We start from the raw sequence: 20,502 nt of genomic DNA on the forward strand, positions 1-20,502 counted from the left end.
CAGACTTCCCAAATATTATCTTGTCTACCGATAGGAAAATCAAACCAGCTGTATAATATAATGTCTGAGTATAAAAACAAGCTTTATATTGGTTCTGACGGAAGCAAATACACTACTTAGCAGTGTGTTTACAATGGATCCATTCTGTACTGACATAATTGACTGGGACTTCTACATGTTTGAGAAGGAAGTCAGATATTGGATACAAGCTGATGATACTACCCCTTCAGGTATATTCAACATTAGATACAATGTGCTACAAAATGAACAGCAACTTTTTATTCGCGTTCCTTGCAAACAGATATTGCTAGGGATATGAGAAGGGGGATAAGATGACAAAGTTGTAATATTTCACAAAAAAATTCAGGTCGACTGTTGTGTGATTTAGCTTGATTTGTAGCTTGAGTGACTTTTTGATTTCTGAGATATTAACTCCAGTCACTGAATATCCTTACTGTCACATCATTGGAGTCAAGCGACTCTTTGCAATTCTTTATGATGGACTGTTTGAGTTATGACTCATTATATAGGCCTATCTATTAGGTGGACTGTCTGAGGCATGACTCATGAGAACTATTAGGTGGATTGTCTGAGTCATGACTCATTATAACTCTGTTAGGTGGACTGTCTAAGTCATGACTAGTTATAACTCTGTTAGGTAGACTGTCTAAGTCATGACTCATTATAACTCTGTTAGGTGGACTGTCTAAGTCATGACTAGTAACTCTGTTAGGGACTGTCTGAATCATGACTAGTTATAACTCTGTTAGGTGGACTGTCTGAATCATGACTAGTTATAACTCTGTTAGGTGGACTGTCTGAATCATGACTAGTTATAACTCTGTTAGGGACTGTCTGAATCATGACTAGTTATAACTCTGTTAGGTGGATTGTCTGAATCATGACTAGTTATAACTCTGTTAGGTGGACTGTCTGAATCATGACTAGTTATAACTCTGTTAGGTGGATTGTCTGAATCATGACTAGTTATATAACTCTGTTAGGTGGACTGTCTGAATCATGACTAGTTATAACTCTGTTAGGTGGACTGTCTGAATCATGACTAGTTATAACTCTGTTAGGTGGATTGTCTGAATCATGACTAGTTATAACTCTGTTAGGGACTGTCTGAATCATGACTAGTTATAACTCTGTTAGGTGGATTGTCTGAATCATGACTAGTTATAACTCTGTTAGGTGGACTGTCTGAATCATGACTAGTTATAACTCTGTTAGGTGGATTGTCTGAATCATGACTAGTTATATAACTCTGTTAGGTGGACTGTCTGAATCATGACTAGTTATAACTCTGTTAGGTGGACTGTCTGAATCATGACTAGTTATAACTCTGTTAGGTGGACTGTCTGAATCATGACTAGTTATAACTCTGTTAGGTGGACTGTCTGAATCATGACTAGTTATAACTCTGTTAGGTGGACTGTCTGAATCATGACTAGTTATAACTCTGTTAGGTGGACTGTCTGAATCATGACTAGTTATATAACTCTGTTAGGTGGACTGTCTGAATCATGACTAGTTATAACTCTGTTAGGTGGACTGTCTGAATCATGACTAGTTATAACTCTGTTAGGTGGACTGTCTGAATCATGACTAGTTATAACTCTGTTAGGTGGACTGTCTGAATCATGACTAGTTATAACTCTGTTAGGTGGACTGTCTGAATCATGACTAGTTATAACTCTGTTAGGTGGACTGTCTGAATCATGACTAGTTATAACTCTGTTAGGTGGACTGTCTGAATCATGACTAGTTATAACTCTGTTAGGTGGACTGTCTGAATCATGACTAGTTATAACTCTGTTAGGTGGACTGTCTGAATCATGACTAGTTATAACTCTGTTAGGTGGATTGTCTGAATCATGACTAGTTATAACTCTGTTAGGTGGACTGTCTGAATCATGACTAGTTATAACTCTGTTAGGTGGACTGTCTGAATCATGACTAGTTATAACTCTGTTAGGTGGACTGTCTGAATCATGACTAGTTATATAACTCTGTTAGGTGGATTGTCTGAATCATGACTAGTTATAACTCTGTTAGGTGGACTGTCTGAATCATGACTAGTTATAACTCTGTTAGGTGGACTGTCTGAATCATGACTAGTTATAACTCTGTTAGGTGGATTGTCTGAATCATGACTAGTTATAACTCTGTTAGGTGGACTGTCTAAGTCATGACTAGTAACTCTGTTAGGGACTGTCTGAATCATGACTAGTTATAACTCTGTTAGGTGGACTGTCTGAATCATGACTAGTTATAACTCTGTTAGGTGGATTGTCTGAATCATGACTAGTTATAACTCTGTTAGGTGGACTGTCTGAATCATGACTAGTTATAACTCTGTTAGGTGGACTGTCTAAGTCATGACTGGTAACTCTGTTAGGGACTGTCTGAATCATGACTAGTTATAACTCTGTTAGGTGGACTGTCTGAATCATGACTAGTTATAACTCTGTTAGGTGGATTGTCTGAATCATGACTAGTTATAACTCTGTTAGGTGGACTGTCTGAATCATGACTAGTTATAACTCTGTTAGGTGGACTGTCTGAATCATGACTAGTTATAACTCTGTTAGGTGGACTGTCTGAATCATGACTAGTTATAACTCTGTTAGGTGGATTGTCTGAATCATGACTAGTTATAACTCTGTTAGGTGGACTGTCTGAATCATGACTAGTTATAACTTAGTGGACTGTCTGAATCATGACTAGTTATAACTCTGTTAGGTGGACTGTCTGAATCATGACTAGTTATAACTCTGTTAGGTGGACTGTCTGAATCATGACTAGTTATAACTCTGTTAGGTGGACTGTCTGAATCATGACTAGTTATAACTCTGTTAGGTGGGTGGACTGTCTGAATCATGACTAGTTATAACTCTGTTAGGTGGACTGTCTGAATCATGACTAGTTATAACTCTGTTAGGTGGATTGGCTGAATCATGACTAGTTATAACTCTGTTAGGTGGACTGTCTGAATCATGACTAGTTATAACTCTGTTAGGTGGACTGTCTGAATCATGACTAGTTATAACTCTGTTAGGTGGACTGTCTGAATCATGACTAGTTATATAACTCTGTTAGGTGGACTGTCTGAATCATGACTAGTTATAACTCTGTTAGGTGGACTGTCTGAATCATGACTAGTTATAACTCTAACTCATGACTAGTTAGGGTGGACTGTCTGAATCATGACTAGTTATAACTCTGTTAGGTGGACTGTCTGAATCATGACTAGTTATAACTCTGTTAGGTGGACTGTCTGAATCATGACTAGTTATAACTCTGTTAGGTGGACTGTCTGAATCATGACTAGTTATAACTCTGTTAGGTGGACTGTCTGAATCATGACTAGTTATAACTCTGTTAGGTGGACTGTCTGAATCATGACTAGTTATAACTCTGTTGGAGTCTGTGGACTAGTCTGAATCATGACTAGTTATAACTCTGTTAGGTGGATTGTCTGAATCATGACTAGTTATAACTCTGTTAGGTGGACTGTCTGAATCATGACTAGTTATAACTCTGTTAGGTGGACTGTCTGAATCATGACTAGTTATAACTCTGTTAGGTGGACTGTCTGAATCATGACTAGTTATAACTCTGTTAGGTGGACTGTCTAAGTCATGACTAGTTATAACTCTGTTAGGTGGACTGTCTGAATCATGACTAGTTATAACTCTGTTAGGTGGACTGTCTGAATCATGACTAGTTATAACTCTGTTAGGTGGACTGTCTGAATCATGACTAGTTATAACTCTGTTAGGTGGATTGTCTGAATCATGACTAGTTATAACTCTGTTAGGTGGACTGTCTGAATCATGACTAGTTATAACTCTGTTAGGTGGACTGTCTGAATCATGACTAGTTATAACTCTGTTAGGTGGACTGTCTGAATCATGACTAGTTATAACTCTGTTAGGTGGACTGTCTAAGTCATGACTAGTTATAACTCTGTTAGGTGGACTGTCTGAATCATGACTAGTTATAACTCTGTTAGGTGGACTGTCTGAATCATGACTAGTTATAACTCTGTTAGGTGGACTGTCTGAATCATGACTAGTTATAACTCTGTTAGGTGGATTGTCTGAATCATGACTAGTTATAACTCTGTTAGGTGGACTGTCTGAATCATGACTAGTTATAACTCTGTAGGTGGATTAAAAATAAACTGGTATTTTTGTTAGCCAAATCCAAATAGAAATTACTCACGAATCTGAGCTTTCGCCATCTTGGCTGATGGCTTGATCACAGATGAACTGGTCCACTGCTTTTCCTTGAGACTTGGTTGCTAAGGACGCATCCTCGTTACCCGGAAGTGATGTTGATTTTAGCAGTGGGTCATATACATGATCTAGAAAGTGTGCACCTTCGTCACACCTTCCATTTGGATGGCCTCCCTGACTCTCCTCATGAACGCATTCGAGTCTCTGTCAAGGAATTTGGCCCCCTCCCAGTCGATGACATGGTTATCTTGGCGCTATGTGGTCGGTTATTGCTGATTTGTGCTGCTCTGTGGTGGATAGCTTTCTGTTGGCTCTTGTAAAGTTCTTAGTCGCAATCTTGTCGGCGTCTTTCTGGTGTTCTTTCTTTCTTACCCCAAACGGCCTTCCAGTCTCTCCTATATAGGATTTGTTGCAACCTTTGCATGGAATGTCATACACGACTTCGCTGGTTTGGTCAATGTCCTTTTGCTAAAATCAACATCACTTCCGGGTAACGAGGATGCGTCCTTAGCAACCAAGTCTCGCGGGAAAAGCAGTGGACCAGTTCATCTGTGATCAAGCCATCAGCCAAGATGGCGAAAGCTCAGATTCGTGAGTAATTTCTATTTGGATTTGGCTAACAAAAATACCAGTTTATGATTTCAACAATCCTACCAAATGAATCTCTTTACTGTCTGTAGGTGGATTGTCTGAATCATGACTAGTTATAACTCTGTTAGGTGGATTGTCTGAATCATGACTAGTTATAACTCTGTTAGGTGGACTGTCTGAATCATGACTAGTTATAACTCTGTTAGGTGGATTGTCTGAATCATGACTAGTTATAACTCTGTTAGGTGGACTGTCTGAATCATGAGTGTTTTTCAGCCTGAAGGTCATGTTTTACACCTTTGAAAGTTGAAGGACCAGGTAAAAAAGTTAGATAAGTTGTTACTCATTAGAAATATTTTACTGCACATAAAAATGTCTTATCAGAAGAAATATACAATCCAAGTTAAAAAACAATCCGCAACAAAACATGTTGAAATATTAAATTGTACCAGTAAGTTTGAATATAAAGGCATGCATATAAATTGTAAAGACCAAAAAATCCTGGCTGTTTATAATATTGACACCACATCAAAATACCAGGCACGTACTCATTAAATACACTCAGGAAGCCACAAGGATATTAAGCTTAATCAAGCGGAAAGCGGATCATAAATCCGAGAAAACCTAAAAACAAAACCATAAATAAGTTCCCTGGGGATGCATTTGTTGATGTTATCTGCAGCGCATCTCGCCTTAAATTCCGACAATTTGCACCACCACAGGGGCTTATTTACCTGCACACTCAGATGATGGAGATAATGGGACTGAGTGAAAAGGAAAAATAAATCCCAATTCTATGCAGATTATAAGTGGCACAATCACTTCCACGTGGTGGAGGTGATTTATCCTTGATTAGTTAATTCACAATGTACAAAACATAAAATAATATATATAAGTACATGCATTTTAAATTGCCAAAAATATTCATGAGGGATTAATATGCAAAATTTTATTTCTACAATTTCTTTTTATTATACATCAATGTGGGAAGGAAGCTTATAATTATACAAATCATGTTGCTTGATAGTGACATTTTAAGTTTCAATGATACAAACTTGCTACAAAACTTAATGTTAATCACAGTGGGCTATTGCACATGTAATCCATACACCCCTATGGAAGACGTGCCCTTAATCTTTCACACAAGAAGTGCACATTTCAAATAGGGTTATCTGAATGGGTGCATTCATTTGAAATCTACATCCCCTGTGTGGGAGATTAAGGCCATGTCTTCCATAGGGGGTGTATGGATTTCAACTGGAATAGCCCCATGTACTACACAGGTAGACATGTAATTGTTGAGTGTTATTTCGGAAGAAACATTCCAAATGACGAATGATGCCGGTGGCAAATGACTACTTTATACTGATCAGCTCGTTTGAAATATGCCAACTGAAACAGAAAATGAAAGACAGAAATGTAACACACGATCAAAGTACATTACCGACATCAAACATTCCAAAGTCTGAATTTGATTTACATTGTTACCATGTAATTTACAACACGAACGGAATCAACTTTCTTTTTAAGTTAAATAAAATGTTTGTGAATATCAATGTTGAAATGAAACAGGAGTACCATAGAAAAGAATACTTAACCCCCTGAGCACTACCTGCTGATCTAACATTGCCTCTGATTGGTCAATTACATGATATCTTCACTTTAATCACCAATCAGAATGGAGCTTTGTAAATAATTCACCCCAATTTTTTTGTGTGGTCAAATTATTCTAACAATGTTGCTGATCGGGCCAATTGATAATGAAAACTTCTTTTTGGCAAATCGGCAGGTAGTTCTCTTGGGGTTAATATATCTGGAGCATAACAGCCACAGATAGCAACTACAAGAGATATTGAAGACCAACGCAGCTATCTGCTGCAGATAACAGTCATAAATGATATTGAAGGACGTCAATGATCAATACCTGCTATCTACTGAAGATAGCAGATGATTTCTGGAGCATAACAGCCACATATAGCAAATACAGGAAATACTGAAGGTCAATGCAGCTATCTACTGCAGATAAAAATCACAAATGGTATGACGGATGACAATGATCAATATCTGCTATCTACTGAAGATAGCAGATGATTTCTGGAGCACATTAGCCACAAATAGCAACCACAGGAGATACTGAAGGTCAACACAGCTGTCTACTGAGATAAAAATCACAAATGGTATGATGGATGACAATGATCAATACCTGCTATCTACTGAAGATAACAAATAATTGCAGTTCTCTGTTGAATATGTTGTTATCTACTAAAGATAGTACTCATGAATGCTATTCAATGAAGCAAAGCAATAATTAAGCATCAACTGAAGATAACGCTTATAAATTGAATACCTGAGTGGAAGAAGGGCCCAACTCCAATTTTTTACAAAAATGAGTTAGACCCAGCATTTTATTGCCAGCAGACTGTTCTTCCTTGTGTGTGAAAGATGAGCCAAAATTCACTCTCTAAATAGCTTCTCGTAAACTTAATCATGAGTTTTCATGGAAGAAAGGCCCAACTCCATGGAGTTGGGCCCTTCTTCCACAAATATTGGATTAAAGAGGAATTTTGTTCATCCATGAAATCTGCTTTTCACTACAATAAACTTTCTTGTTAACATATTACATGCTTCTACTTGTGCAATTAATGGATAATTACCTAATTTCTGTAGCTATTTATAACACATCTGCTTACGGAACTGGCACTTGCAAGTATATTAGTGGAAGAAGGGCCCAACTCCAGCTCAGTATTAAGACCTGTACCGTTGCCATGGAAACATCATATATAATTTCGAATGTATGTAATATTGTATGTTCATGTATTAAAGGTCCCCTGAAGATGAAAACATTCTGTCTATAAAACTTTTCCAAATATTAAGTTTTTTCTTAATATCTCAAAAACAGTTTTGATGGAGTTGGGCCCTTCTTCCACTCAGGTATTCAATTCTATCTATGAGAAAAGTAATCATTAAGCATCTACTTCTAAAAGCTATCTTCTACTGATGATAACACTCATAAATGCAATCTACTGAAGATAGCAATCAAAGCACTGCATACTGAGATAGCATTAATATATGCTATCTACTGAAGATATCATTCATAAATCATGGACAGAGTGCAAGGCTATCATAAGTGAAGTAGTAGAATGTAATATCTGTCATTTGCAATATTTCAGTAAATGGATTTACTTTGGATCAATAATTACATACAAAGGTGATATCTTGGGTTAGCTGAGAAGCCACCAGGAAAGTAATACAGAACATCAACCATTAACAATGAGGTGGCTGTGCACCAAATAATAGGTGCTTTACATAAGGCAGCTATTACATTCTACAGCACTCTGCCCATTAAATGATATCTACTGAAGACAGCATTCATACATGCTGTCTACTGAAGATAGCATTCATACATGCTGTCTACTGAAGATAGCATTCATACATGGCGTCTACTGAAGATAGCATTCATACATGCTGTGTACTGAAGATAGCATTCATACATGCTGTCTACTGAAGATAGCATTCATACATGGCGTCTACTGAAGATAGAATTCATACATGCAGTCTACTGAAGATATACCTTCAGTATTTCCTGTATAGCATTCATAAATCGTGTCTACTGAAGATGGCATTCATAAATGCTGTCCACTGAAGATAGCATTAGTAAATGCTATCCAGTGAAGGCAGCAATTACATTCTACAGCACTTACTATAGTCTTGCATTCTGCCCATGAAATGCTATCTACTGAAGACAGCATTCATAAATCCTGTCTACCGAAGATAGCATTCATACATGCTGTCTACTGAAGATAGCATTCATACATGCTGTGTACTGAAGATAGCATTCATACATGCTGTGTACTGAAGACAGCATTCATACATGCTGTCTACTGAAGATAGCATTCATACATGCTGTCTACTGAAGATAGCATTCATACATGCTGTCTACTGAAGATAGCATTCATACATGCTGTCTACTGAAGATATACCTTCAGTATTTCCTGCACAGCATTCATAAATCCTGTCTACTGAAGATAGCATTCTACTGAAGATAGTATTCATATAATGCTCTCCACTAAAGATAGCATTAGTAAATTCTGTCTACTGAAGATAGCATTAATAAATGGTGTCTACTGAAGATAGCATTAATAAATGTTGTCTACTGAAGATAACATTAATAAATGTTGTCTTCTGAAGATAGCATTCATACTGAATAGTAAAAAACTAATCATTACAGTTATCTGTGGTACTGTTCTGATAATAAAATCCATAATTGCTATCTCCAAATAAAACTGCTTATTGCAAAAGCTGCTGGAGATAGAATAAATAAACCTATGACTGTGTATTTATTCTATGTGTGACAATATTAAATCATTTATGATGGATCCTCTAAATCCTCCCTGGGCATTTGGAACATGTTTCCTCTATTTACAAGCTTTTATGAAGATAATAGTTGAAATCACAAAAGGCCATTTCAAAATTGATATCATCTAAATGCAGTTATGATCAAACAAAATATTTATATTTCCTAAGCCTTATGGAAGAAAAGAGGATTATTTGTATTATCCACCAAAGACTTATAACCAGTGTTTAAAGAGAAGAAATAAACAAACAGAATAAAGCAAATATAAATTATTATCATATGGTAGCCTTTGAAACAAATTAAGGCAAGAGAGACTTGTTGGCTCTGAAACAAGCCATATAATTTTAAATTTTACGACAATGTACATTGTAGCTCAAACCATTTAATAATTTATAATATACATAAATGCGCATGTAGATACAATGTGAGTTGAATAAAGTATGCATGGATATAATTGTTTTATTCCATTTAGTTTATGGATTCTGAATAATTCAATAAGTATTCAAGGTCAAAAGGCTATGATTGCAATTACTGTTGGTTGTAAAACTGTACAAAACCAGTGCTGTTAGATTAATGGTAGGCACTTAATGTGCATCTCTGCAAACGATTATCATGATTGTATTTAGGGGAAATGTCGAGTCAAACAGTTTGATCACTAGTCTATCATCAATATAAATTCATAATGTATTGATTATAATTTAAAATTAACCGAGGGCATAATCTATAATCGGGGGAAAATATACAATAAATCATTAGTTTCAATTTTCTGGTTTTATTTGATAGCTAAATACTATTCCATTGAAAGGGATCTGTGATCCACAATGTACTTATATTTCAACTGCTGGTTAGTATTATTCTTCAGCATCAGTGGCGTAGCCAGGGGGAATGGAGGGCAGCTGTCCCCTGTGTTTTCCTGAAATAAAACAGTAATTTCCCCCTCTTGCCCCCTGAGAGATGCTGATTGCCCTGATACTAATAATTTTATTTTTTGCACTTTTTAGCTTTTTCTGATCATTATCATCAAATTTTGCCGTTTGCCCCTTACCTCACCCCTTGCCCCCCTCTGTTCAGCATCAGCTCCCTAAGAAATGGAATTTGAAGTTAAAGCCATGTTATAACATTTCCATAAAAAATAGATTGTTTCCTTTCCATAAAATGTTAGCTTTTACTGTCAGATATGACCCCTTTTAATTTTGAGCCGGACAACCGAGGTAAAGCAAAGAAAACTGAAATTTACTACCAGCGCAGATGTCCCCAATGCATGTCACTCCTTCAGTTTTGTTACTGCACAGACCTTTGAAGTGTGTGTACCACCCCACAAATGGTGTACGTACTATGATGTATACGCGTTCGACTAATATTTCCATCGTAATAATAAACAACGGTTCCGGTGTTTTATTCAAAATCGTGAATTTTGACAAAACTACAGCACCTAAGTCTTGATTTTTGCAGGGCATGTTAGTTTAATAAGGTATATTACAATCATGTAAAAAAACAGAATTGTGAAAAATATTGAGGGCGTCCACCTCATCAAATGTTATAATATGGCTTTAAATAAGTACAATCAGCAGTACATCAAGTTTTTTTTTATTTCATGTGTATTTTTCTTTAATTGTCCAGGAGACATTCAGACTTTCAATCAGTCTCGAGAGCATTAGGGGGAAGCTTCAACACGTCGTACTCTTAAACACTCAAAAGCTTTATGCATTTACATTGGATCCTATATGAGACAATAAACATGGCTGCAATGCGCACATCAATGCCCTGCTCCACATGCACAGCTCAAACCAATTGGGCTATTCTATTTGAAATCCATACACTCCTACGGAAGACATGATCTTTATCTCCTACACAGGGGGTGTATATTTCAAATGGAGTCACACATTCAGGTAACCCCATTTGAAATTCACACTCCCTGTGTGAAAGATTAATGCCATGTCTTCCATAGGGGGTGTGTGGATTTCAACTGGAATTGCCCATTGGATGAAATGACTGACAACTGAATTGATTGATCCAAAGTTCAGGAAATTCCCCGGGTAAAAGCCTTGATCGCCAATTTGATCTTATTTTATACATTTATTCCTTTTAACCATCATCAACAGCTCATTTAAGAGAGTGTTAAAGACTAAAAGGTGTCGTATTTTGAAACTCTGTTGAGTATCAATCATCTCGTATAACACAAGATGCCATCTTTTGTTTTCTTCTTACATTAAACTAATGGTATCATTATTGTTATATGAGGATAGATGTGCAGCAGAGGTTGAAAACAATACATTTATTATCTATTTGTTGAATGAATAAGTGTCAAAACAAGGCGGTTAAGTACCTTCCAGAAATCTCTGGAGAAAAGGTAAAAAAGATTGGTTTGAGATTAAGTATACATTTCAAAAGAAGTAAAACTCTATAATTAAGTTGATAACATAATGACTAAAGCTCTTATCTCTTTCACATGAACAGGTGCCTTTGTTTTAATCTCTGGAGAAAAGGGGAAAAATGTTGGGTTGCGTTTAAGTACACTTTTTAATAGGATAAAACTTTATAGGTATTGTTAAAAAGTTGATAGCATCACAACTGAAGCTCAACTCTCTTTCACATAAACAGGCGTCTTTGTAGTAATCTCTGGAGGAATGGGCAAAAAGTTGGTTTGTGTTTAAGTACACTTTTCAAAAGAAGTAAAACTCAATAAAGGTATACTTAGATATTGATAGCATCACAACTAAAGCTCAACTCTCATCCACGCACACATCAGTTCCATTTAATCTGATCAGAGGCATGAGTAGTCGTACATACCCACTATAACAGGTGATTAAGCTAGAGTTGATGGCTATTAAGTTTCGTACAAGGGGCATTATCAAGTCTATTATTACATAGGAAGATAACCCCACCATACATCCTGGTGATAGTCTTCAAGTGTTACTCCAATATCCAGAGATTTAATCAGTGTTGCTATAACGTGCTATAAAAACACACAATTGGGCTACTTTCAAATGGCTTGCCACACCACACTTTGTTTCAAAGTCGTTGCTCTTTGTTTCAAATTGCACAAGTTGTTAATGGTATTTTCAAGGATGATGCATTATAACTAAAAAGGTTTGCGGATAGGCAACTTCACACATCTATCTGCGGACAGTGACATCACAATTTTACCATTAGTCGTTATAGCGATACACTTTCCAAGCCTTTATCTAAAATTGTAATTGAAATAGTATCTATATTAGGTTGTCACAGTATTTATAATGATTTTATAGTGCATCATTATTCTCTCAAAATATTGTGAAGGTTGCGTAGATCTAAAACAACATTATTTAATTGATTATTCAGGATGAGGTCCAACATGTTTTTATGTGATGTTGTTTGACTTAGTCTTTACAGCAATGCATAAATTTTACATAGCCTCCCCATTATAGCAGCAGCATTTTTTCTTCAATTGCGACAGGCATGATCCAATATATCAGTATTTACAATCCAAGTAAATACACAGGGGAGGTCACTGCTGTCCTCATCTCTTTGTATTGCACTGGTATATGAGTTTCCAGGGCCTGTAAATTTTATTTTATTTAGCCAATTGTCACAGATGTATGAGCCATTGAGCCACCCATCAAAGTGCTAACTTATCCTTTTAAAGTCTTTTATAACTACTTTCTTGATGGATCTTAATAAAGCGCAGGTGTACTCAATAGACTTTTTTTGTCAATACCCAGAATCCTTTGCAATCGATGACTGCAGAACTATGTGCAATAAACGATACAGTGTGTATCAGTATGATGTATTTATGGTTACATTCATAAAGGCTTCTGGGAACTCACAAAACGATCCAAAGAGTGATCATCCTGCAATTGGGTGATTTCATTGACTTATTCAGTCAGTTTAATCTTCCAAATAGCTTCCTTTTCTTGAATTTTGCGCCTACTTGAGCATCGCCCACTGCCTGCCATCTTAGCACGGTGCTTGCCGCTCTTTTGATCTGAAAACGTCTGGCAACCATGTATTTGATTCGCTTCATTTGAAGAACTAGAACACAGCCTACAACACTTATAATGTGTGACATGCTTTGATATATAATGTGCGTACCATGCTAGTCCCATGGAGCAAAAACATCTCGATGTGACTATTATCATTTGATGTACTTTGAAAATACAAGTACTTGTAGAGCATGTCTCATATTACTAATATAATGATTTTATCGTCAGTTTCTTTGAGAATCGATGTAAAATGATACCGCATATAGCATTGAACATGTATGCATAGAGTGATTACAAAACAGAATTGCCGCAGACATTGGCGTGATGACATTTACACGAAAATCTCCATATTCAGAATTTGTACTTTTTGTGAATATTGAGTAGGGGAACTAAATGAACTTTCAGATACATTAGAAAGCACATTGACTTGGGGATTATTTAAATTTTAATCTCCATTTACTCCTGTGTTAAAGTAGAACAGTGATTAGCCTATATCTTACACTGGTAATGAAACTAATGTCAAGAAACCCTTACTAAATGGGCTATTCTATTTAAAATCCACACTAACCCCTGTGGAAGATTTAGCTAAAGTTTCCCACAGTGGGAGTATTAGTTTTAAACAGAATAGACTATTGGGCAATTTCCATTTGAAATACTCACTCCAAAGGTATTATAGGTAAAGCCATAATACAAGGGGAGTATGGGTTTCAAAATGATTAACTCTGACAAATTACATTTGAAAAGCATTACTCCCCCCCAAAAAAAAATCTTCCCCAGCAGGGGTACACATAGTGTGGATTTCAATTGGAATAGTCCAATCATTCAAATCTTGAATAATATTGATGCTAAAAACATTGTTCTGATATCAGGTGGTTTGTTCTACAGTTTGATCAGCTCGTAATCGGCGGGCCTATAACATTGCGGATAAATATTTAGGAAATTGTCTAGCTTGTGGCATCTTGCCAGAAGCATCACAAACTATTAATTGAAGTCCTATACTTGATCTACTTTCTTTAACACGCAACATATGGACCATACAGGTCACCTATCTTAACGTTGGCCTACTTTTCGGCGTAGTGGTAAAAGCCTATCAATTCCCGCCGATAACGAGCTAATCAGTATCACCGATTGTCGTAAACTTGTTTATGGAACAGTTTGAACAGTTGGCCCTTACATCGTATGCTGGTACCCCCCCTTCGCACTGGTATCGTTATGTTGATGACACTTGGGTGAAGCTACGTGAAGATCAACTAGCCCCTCTCTACAATCATATCAACAATGTCAATGAACATATCAAGTTCACGCGGGAAGAACTGAAAGACAACAAACTTGCATTTCTAGACTGTTTGGTTACAGTGCAAAGCGACGGCAGCCTAGAAACATCGGTCTACCGCAAGGACACGCACACAGATCAGTATCTGTTGTTTGAATCACACCACCCATTGGTGCACAAACTGGGTGTATCGCACTTTATTTCATAGAGCGAACACTATTCCCTCTAGTGAGGACGCAAAGGAACAGGAACGGAACATCTACAAAAAGCACTGAACCTTTGCGGTTATCGTAATTGACCTTTCACAAAGCACTCGCTCAGACCAAATCTACCGACGAAACCGCTCCCGCACGTAAGACTCAGGATGACGGTGAGGTGACTCATGATAGGAACATCACTATCCCTACATCTCCGGACTTTCAGAGAAACTCCGTCGGATTTTTCGCGACAAAGGGGTACCGGTATCTTTCAAACCCAAGAACACTTTACGACAAGCGCTAGTCCACCCCAAGGATAAACAACCTAAAGACAAGCAAAGCAACATCGTTCGCGATTCAGTGTCAAGACAGTGGATGCGAAGAGCTGTACATAGGGGAGACTAGACACACGCTTGCTAAACGTATGTACCAGCATAGACGAGCCAGCACTGGTTGCGGTGACTCCGCCGTCTATACGCATTTGGACATTACAAAGCATTCGTTTGATAACAAGGATGTGAAAATCTTGGACAGAGAAAGCAGATGGTTTGAGAGAGGGGTCAAAGAAGCGATTTACGTGAAACGGGAGGAGCCTTCACTTAACAGGGGAGGCGGCCTCGTCACAACTTGGCGGGGCCTACAGTTCAGCGATCAGGAAGATACCTCTCAGGTTGAACTCATAGGTGATGTGATACTACAACATCCGTTTCACAGGTCAATGAACTTTTGCCGCCACAACATCAGTAGGGCTGATGATGCGTTCAGGATTGGACGTGAAAATTTCCCCACTCAAAAATAGTAAGTCCAGTTGACTAGATTATAGTTTAATATTAATACTGTTTACTACCTGGATGAATGATAATCTTCACAAACGCAAACTCTATACACACAAAGCTTTACAAATGTCAAAAATGTGACTTGTTCCGAATTCTGTCAGATCATGTTAAATCTGTATGCTGTGCCATTATTAGTAATTTACAATGGTGTCAAGAAATTTTTTGTTCACTCTCGTCATTTTGTCACAAGAATTATTGAGTATTTGCAGGGCCAAACCGACATTAGATACATATTTAGAATTCAGATTTTTGGAGCATGCATAATATGCTTATATGTAACTCATCCATTTGCCAGTATGACAGGAATGTAATATTCCATGTGTCAAGTTAAGTGTCTCATTTTCGTGACAAAAATGAGACATTCAACTTACACATGGAATTAATATCCTCATACTGCGATCAACGACACCTTATTAGACGTCAATATCATATATGGCGTGAGAAAGCGCATGTTTTCATTGCAAATAATTGTGTAATGCTTTGGAAAATTACAGCTAATCCACCGAAGGCTAGACCTTTATGTATACAAAAGATGTATGCTGTGAATAACTAGCATATATATCCACACTGATGTACTTTCAAATCCATATTGGTTTATGGATCTAATATAAATGCTCCATTTTCTCTGATTTGTTTCATGAAAAACTTTTCAAATAACATTCTCTGCAATCATTCTCCATTTCGCCATGTTGTCCTGGTAAATCTAACAAGAATATGCAATAGCTGCCATCTGGACAATTTACAATTGCTGCATTCTATTATAATACATGTATTTTACGTATTTAAGAATACGACACCTTGCAGCTACTGCAGATGGGGCCTTCTTGTACCCCTTGATAAATGTGTGATACAGTCAGACCGAAGGAGGCAATTTTGAAAATTGAGTTATCATCATTATCAACAGCTTGCCATGTATTCAAGTTTGCTATTTCTGAAATCCTTAACTCTCTCCAACCGGGTGTCCACAGCAGACGACAAGTTTCAACTTTTTTTTCAAAAAAATTTCAGAATTGTATATTTTCATGACCCTTTTTAGAATCAGCATGCAAAATGCATTAAAATGAGTACAAACAAGCCTAGTATTGGTTCAGTGGTTTTTAGGATAGCTCTTGATATTTTGAGAAAATATCTCAGAATTTGCTCTCTAGTGTGAGATCACCATATTGTAGTGTTTAAAAGTTGTCACTTACCAGTAGATTATCACACAATCCACCTGCTATCTTGGCTAGGGTATTGGCATCAAGAGGTGCTATCACTAAGATATCTGCCCAACGTCGCAACTCTATGTGCAATACAGGATCCTGAATTTTACTCCATGCCTGCAATGGAAATCAAGAAAGGAAAAATGAGCTTATAAGTTAATAGGTTTTATACAGGATTTTAATCAACTGTTAGTCACATCACAAAATTTTCAAAAACAGGGGCGTGCATTTTACTCTCAAAAATCGCGCATTTTTCCTATGCTTAGGCTTATGCAACAGAAGTAGCCAGATATTGCATCTGCTATGATTCAACCATGGCACTATGCTACACATTGGTCACTGGTCAGTATGCTCAGTGGCTGTGTCAGACATTTTACTGGGGGAAATGGTGGGGTGACCATTTGAGGAGGGGGAAATTAGAAAACTTTTCAAAAATTGGGCAATTATTTTAAAATAAGTGGATTTCCAGTTGTTTTTTTGTCCTGACTGGGGGACAAGCCCTAGGTTTGGGGGAATTCCATCAAGATGACCCCTCCTCCTTTGGTGCCACCCCACCAGTGAGTATGCCTTAAAATAATTTTAGTAACTTGTATTGAAAAAAAAGCAACCCATTATTGACGGATAAAAGGTCAGTTCCATTGAGAGGTCCTTATGATTTACTGAGAATTTTTCGATGTTATATTGGAAGATCTAAAATTGCGATGTTTAATACAACTTCAACTTTGATATTAACAACAGCCGGTAATGCGACAATACGACCGGAAGCTCTGATCTTTGAAAATGATTAATATTGAAGTGAAACACAAGAGAAAAAATTCATTACTTCCTTCATTTTGTCTTGATGATGAGTTTGAATCCATTTCCGTGACTCAGTGAGCCAATCACTAGTGTAGCAAACAGCCAACAACAAGTTTCATTTCGCTTGAGACTTCACTTTATATTTTGCACCTGTTTATAATGGACATTTTAGTTACAACATATAAGCATCTGTATTATTTAAAGTAGGAGGATAGCTTAGCCTTGCTGCTACAGTTAATATTTTTGTCCTCTTTTCTTCCTTGTGCTTTCTTATTTTTTCCCATTTTATTCATACCATATTTCAAATGCACATTCAAATCAAGTTTCAAATTATAGCACATAAAACACCAGACAGACTTTTAAAAGCTCACTCAAATGCATCGCTATATACCCAGCTTTTTAATTCAATTATATAGAAAAATATGACTGCTAACCAGCAATACAAATTTCCTTCTCAACAAAAAGCAATTTAGAAAATCTGTAATGTGCCTATAGCTCACTGGGCTGTTTCAGTTGAAATCCATACACTTCTTATGGAAGTCATGGCAGAGAGTGTGCATTTTTAGTTACCTAAACGGGTGACTCCATTTGAAATCTACACCATGTGTGTGGGAGATTAAGGTCATATCTTCTACAGGGGGTGTATGGGTTTCAACTGGAATAGCGCATTGCATTAGGGTACCTTTTTTAGCTTAAATTCTATCATCATGAGCAAACCACACAAAACACTAGCATTGATGCAACACCCTACCATCCTTCAAACAAACTAAACGGTTCAAGCAAATTTCCCTCATTCATCAATTTTGTAATTTAACCTAGCATCCGTACACCCATGGGCTGTTCCAATAATGCGCCTAAATTTGCACAACTCTCTCCCTGGAGGAAGCTGCACAAACTATTCAATCAATAATTCTTATGGCCATATGCACCGAAAATTGATGACTTCTCTGCACGCTCGCGTACAAGACCGGGTCGATTTTGACCCTTGTGTACATACTAATTTTGACTCCATTTATCATTACAAGTCAAGGCAGACAATAGTTTTATATTCTTCTTCAGTGGCTGTGGTTTAGCTTATAAGCGCTGAATTTCATTGGAGCATGTCGTCTATCACACAGTAGACTGTAAGCGCCTGCATTGTCGTGGTACCGTTTGTTGAGGTCGCACTAACTGCACATATGTAGCGTGTTGCAAGTCTATGCCAAGCAATAGGCGTAACAGAATTTGTACACAAGTTTCGTTCATTTTAGAACAAGGGGAGTTTTCATAATGGTAACTTATTTGTACATAAATAAAACTAGTTTTAGTTATTAAAATATTATTTAACTATAATATTTACCTATACAATGTATTTCAGAGTCAGTTTCATTAAGAGTTTGATATTTACCCCCTGACTGTCCCAAACCTGTCCCTTGGCTATTTGGATATTCATAATCTAAATACAGACAAGACAAGCTTTCAAATGCTGCTGATTTGGAGGAAGTGATCCAATTCTGATGTTCACCAATAACAGTGCAACCCTGTGCTTTGTAGAGCGCTATGTGATGTCATCAAGCTTACTGAGTCATTTATCGCTAATATTGATTATGAGAAATGGCCAATAATAGTGTTCAACTTTGTTTTATTGTTCTGAGCAACACTAAAATTACCAAAATTCTATGGAACCGTAACGCCCATATTCATGGGGTTTTCATCACATTATTAGAAAGGTCTGCTAATGGCACATAAGGTAAAGGAGTCAAACCTGTATCTTACAGGACGGAGCCCATCTCTCTTTTGATAGCGATTAGGTCAGACTCCACAATGAAATGTTACTGTGGGACGATCGCCACACCTCCTCCGCAGCAAGTCCGTTACCTTCCCAGCATTTAAGAATGCCGGTACCCATTTATACACCTGGGTGGAGAAGAGTAATCAAGATAAAGTGCCTTAATCAAGGGCACAACACAATAAAATTAACTTAAAAACTGGATTTTGATTCTGCTTGACAAAGACTCATTCTGCCTGATATCATCACATTAATGCTTGAAATAAATAAATAATACATGAATACATTCTTGACATAAATTCACTGATCTAAATCAAATTGCAAATCTTATCTAAATAGAATATTTTATACATTCAATTTTAATGACAGCGATTGATAATTTTAAAGCAATCTCAAATTATCTGTATATACTCCATGTGTATTGTAATTGGAAGTGGCCTTCTCTATTGGTAATTTGTAATAATGATCATAGCTTTGGAAGGAACTAATAACGTGGTAATGGAATACCTTTATCAGTACAAATTATTTGTATAGACTGTCATGGCAATGAAAATAAACAAACTAAATAGAACCTTGTCTGCAATGACTTTAATCAAGATAATGCGTGAGGCTAAATTAAAAAGGAATCATTTGTCTCAAAGCTGACGAGAACTTGATATTTAATGTAGTATGGATTTCTTTGCCTTGTTTCAAACATATTTGGTTAGAAATTTGCATGTTTTAAACTGACTTTCAACTGATTGACCTTATTTATCAGCAATTTTCAGACTGCAATAAGTAGAAATTTTGGATTACCAGCCCTTAATAATTCTATAGGCCTCCCTATTTTTGGTGTAAAAATTATAATCCCCCTCTGTTTTTCTAATGATGACATCATATGGATTTTAAATATAGCATCATAATTTGCCTGATGCATGTTTTATTTAAGACAAATCAGTTTTTATATGGCCTTAAAAATGATGAAAACATGGTGGATCCCTCTGACGACCTCACACTTATTAGAATTAGCTTGATTTGTGCAAGAGAAGCCAAGGACACTGATTGCCACAATAGTTCTTGCAAGGTGATGTCTGTGCATTTTACTTTTGCCTTCCAGAAGTTTTCTATTCAAATCCACCCTACTGTGAAACTACCTCTACAATGAATGAACATTGAATGAAGCTGGCATAGAAGTCGCAGTAAATTTGAAACATCCTTTAGCAAATTCTCCACTGATATGATAAAATACGTTCTAATAGGTTTCCCGAAGATTCTCAGAAGTACTGCATAAATGT

General features: G+C 36.8%; 1 protein-coding gene across 4 annotated transcripts in view; it reads right to left on the reverse strand.

Moving 5' to 3' along the window:
* The window catches only part of LOC140171644 (phosphopantothenoylcysteine decarboxylase-like), a 182,197-nt gene that overhangs the window by 82,544 nt on the left and 79,151 nt on the right, over positions 1–20,502 (reverse strand). For all 4 annotated transcript variants that reach the window (XM_072194937.1, XM_072194935.1, XM_072194934.1 and 1 more), the window contains one exon: positions 16,651–16,779. In XM_072194937.1, the coding sequence (XP_072051038.1) occupies positions 16,651–16,779 (129 nt within the window). The remainder of the gene's footprint in view (positions 1–16,650; positions 16,780–20,502) is intronic.

The sequence above is a fragment of the Amphiura filiformis genome, chromosome 15 (genome assembly GCF_039555335.1).
Source record: "Amphiura filiformis chromosome 15, Afil_fr2py, whole genome shotgun sequence".
In the NCBI taxonomy this organism is placed as follows: Eukaryota; Metazoa; Echinodermata; class Ophiuroidea; order Amphilepidida; family Amphiuridae; genus Amphiura; species Amphiura filiformis.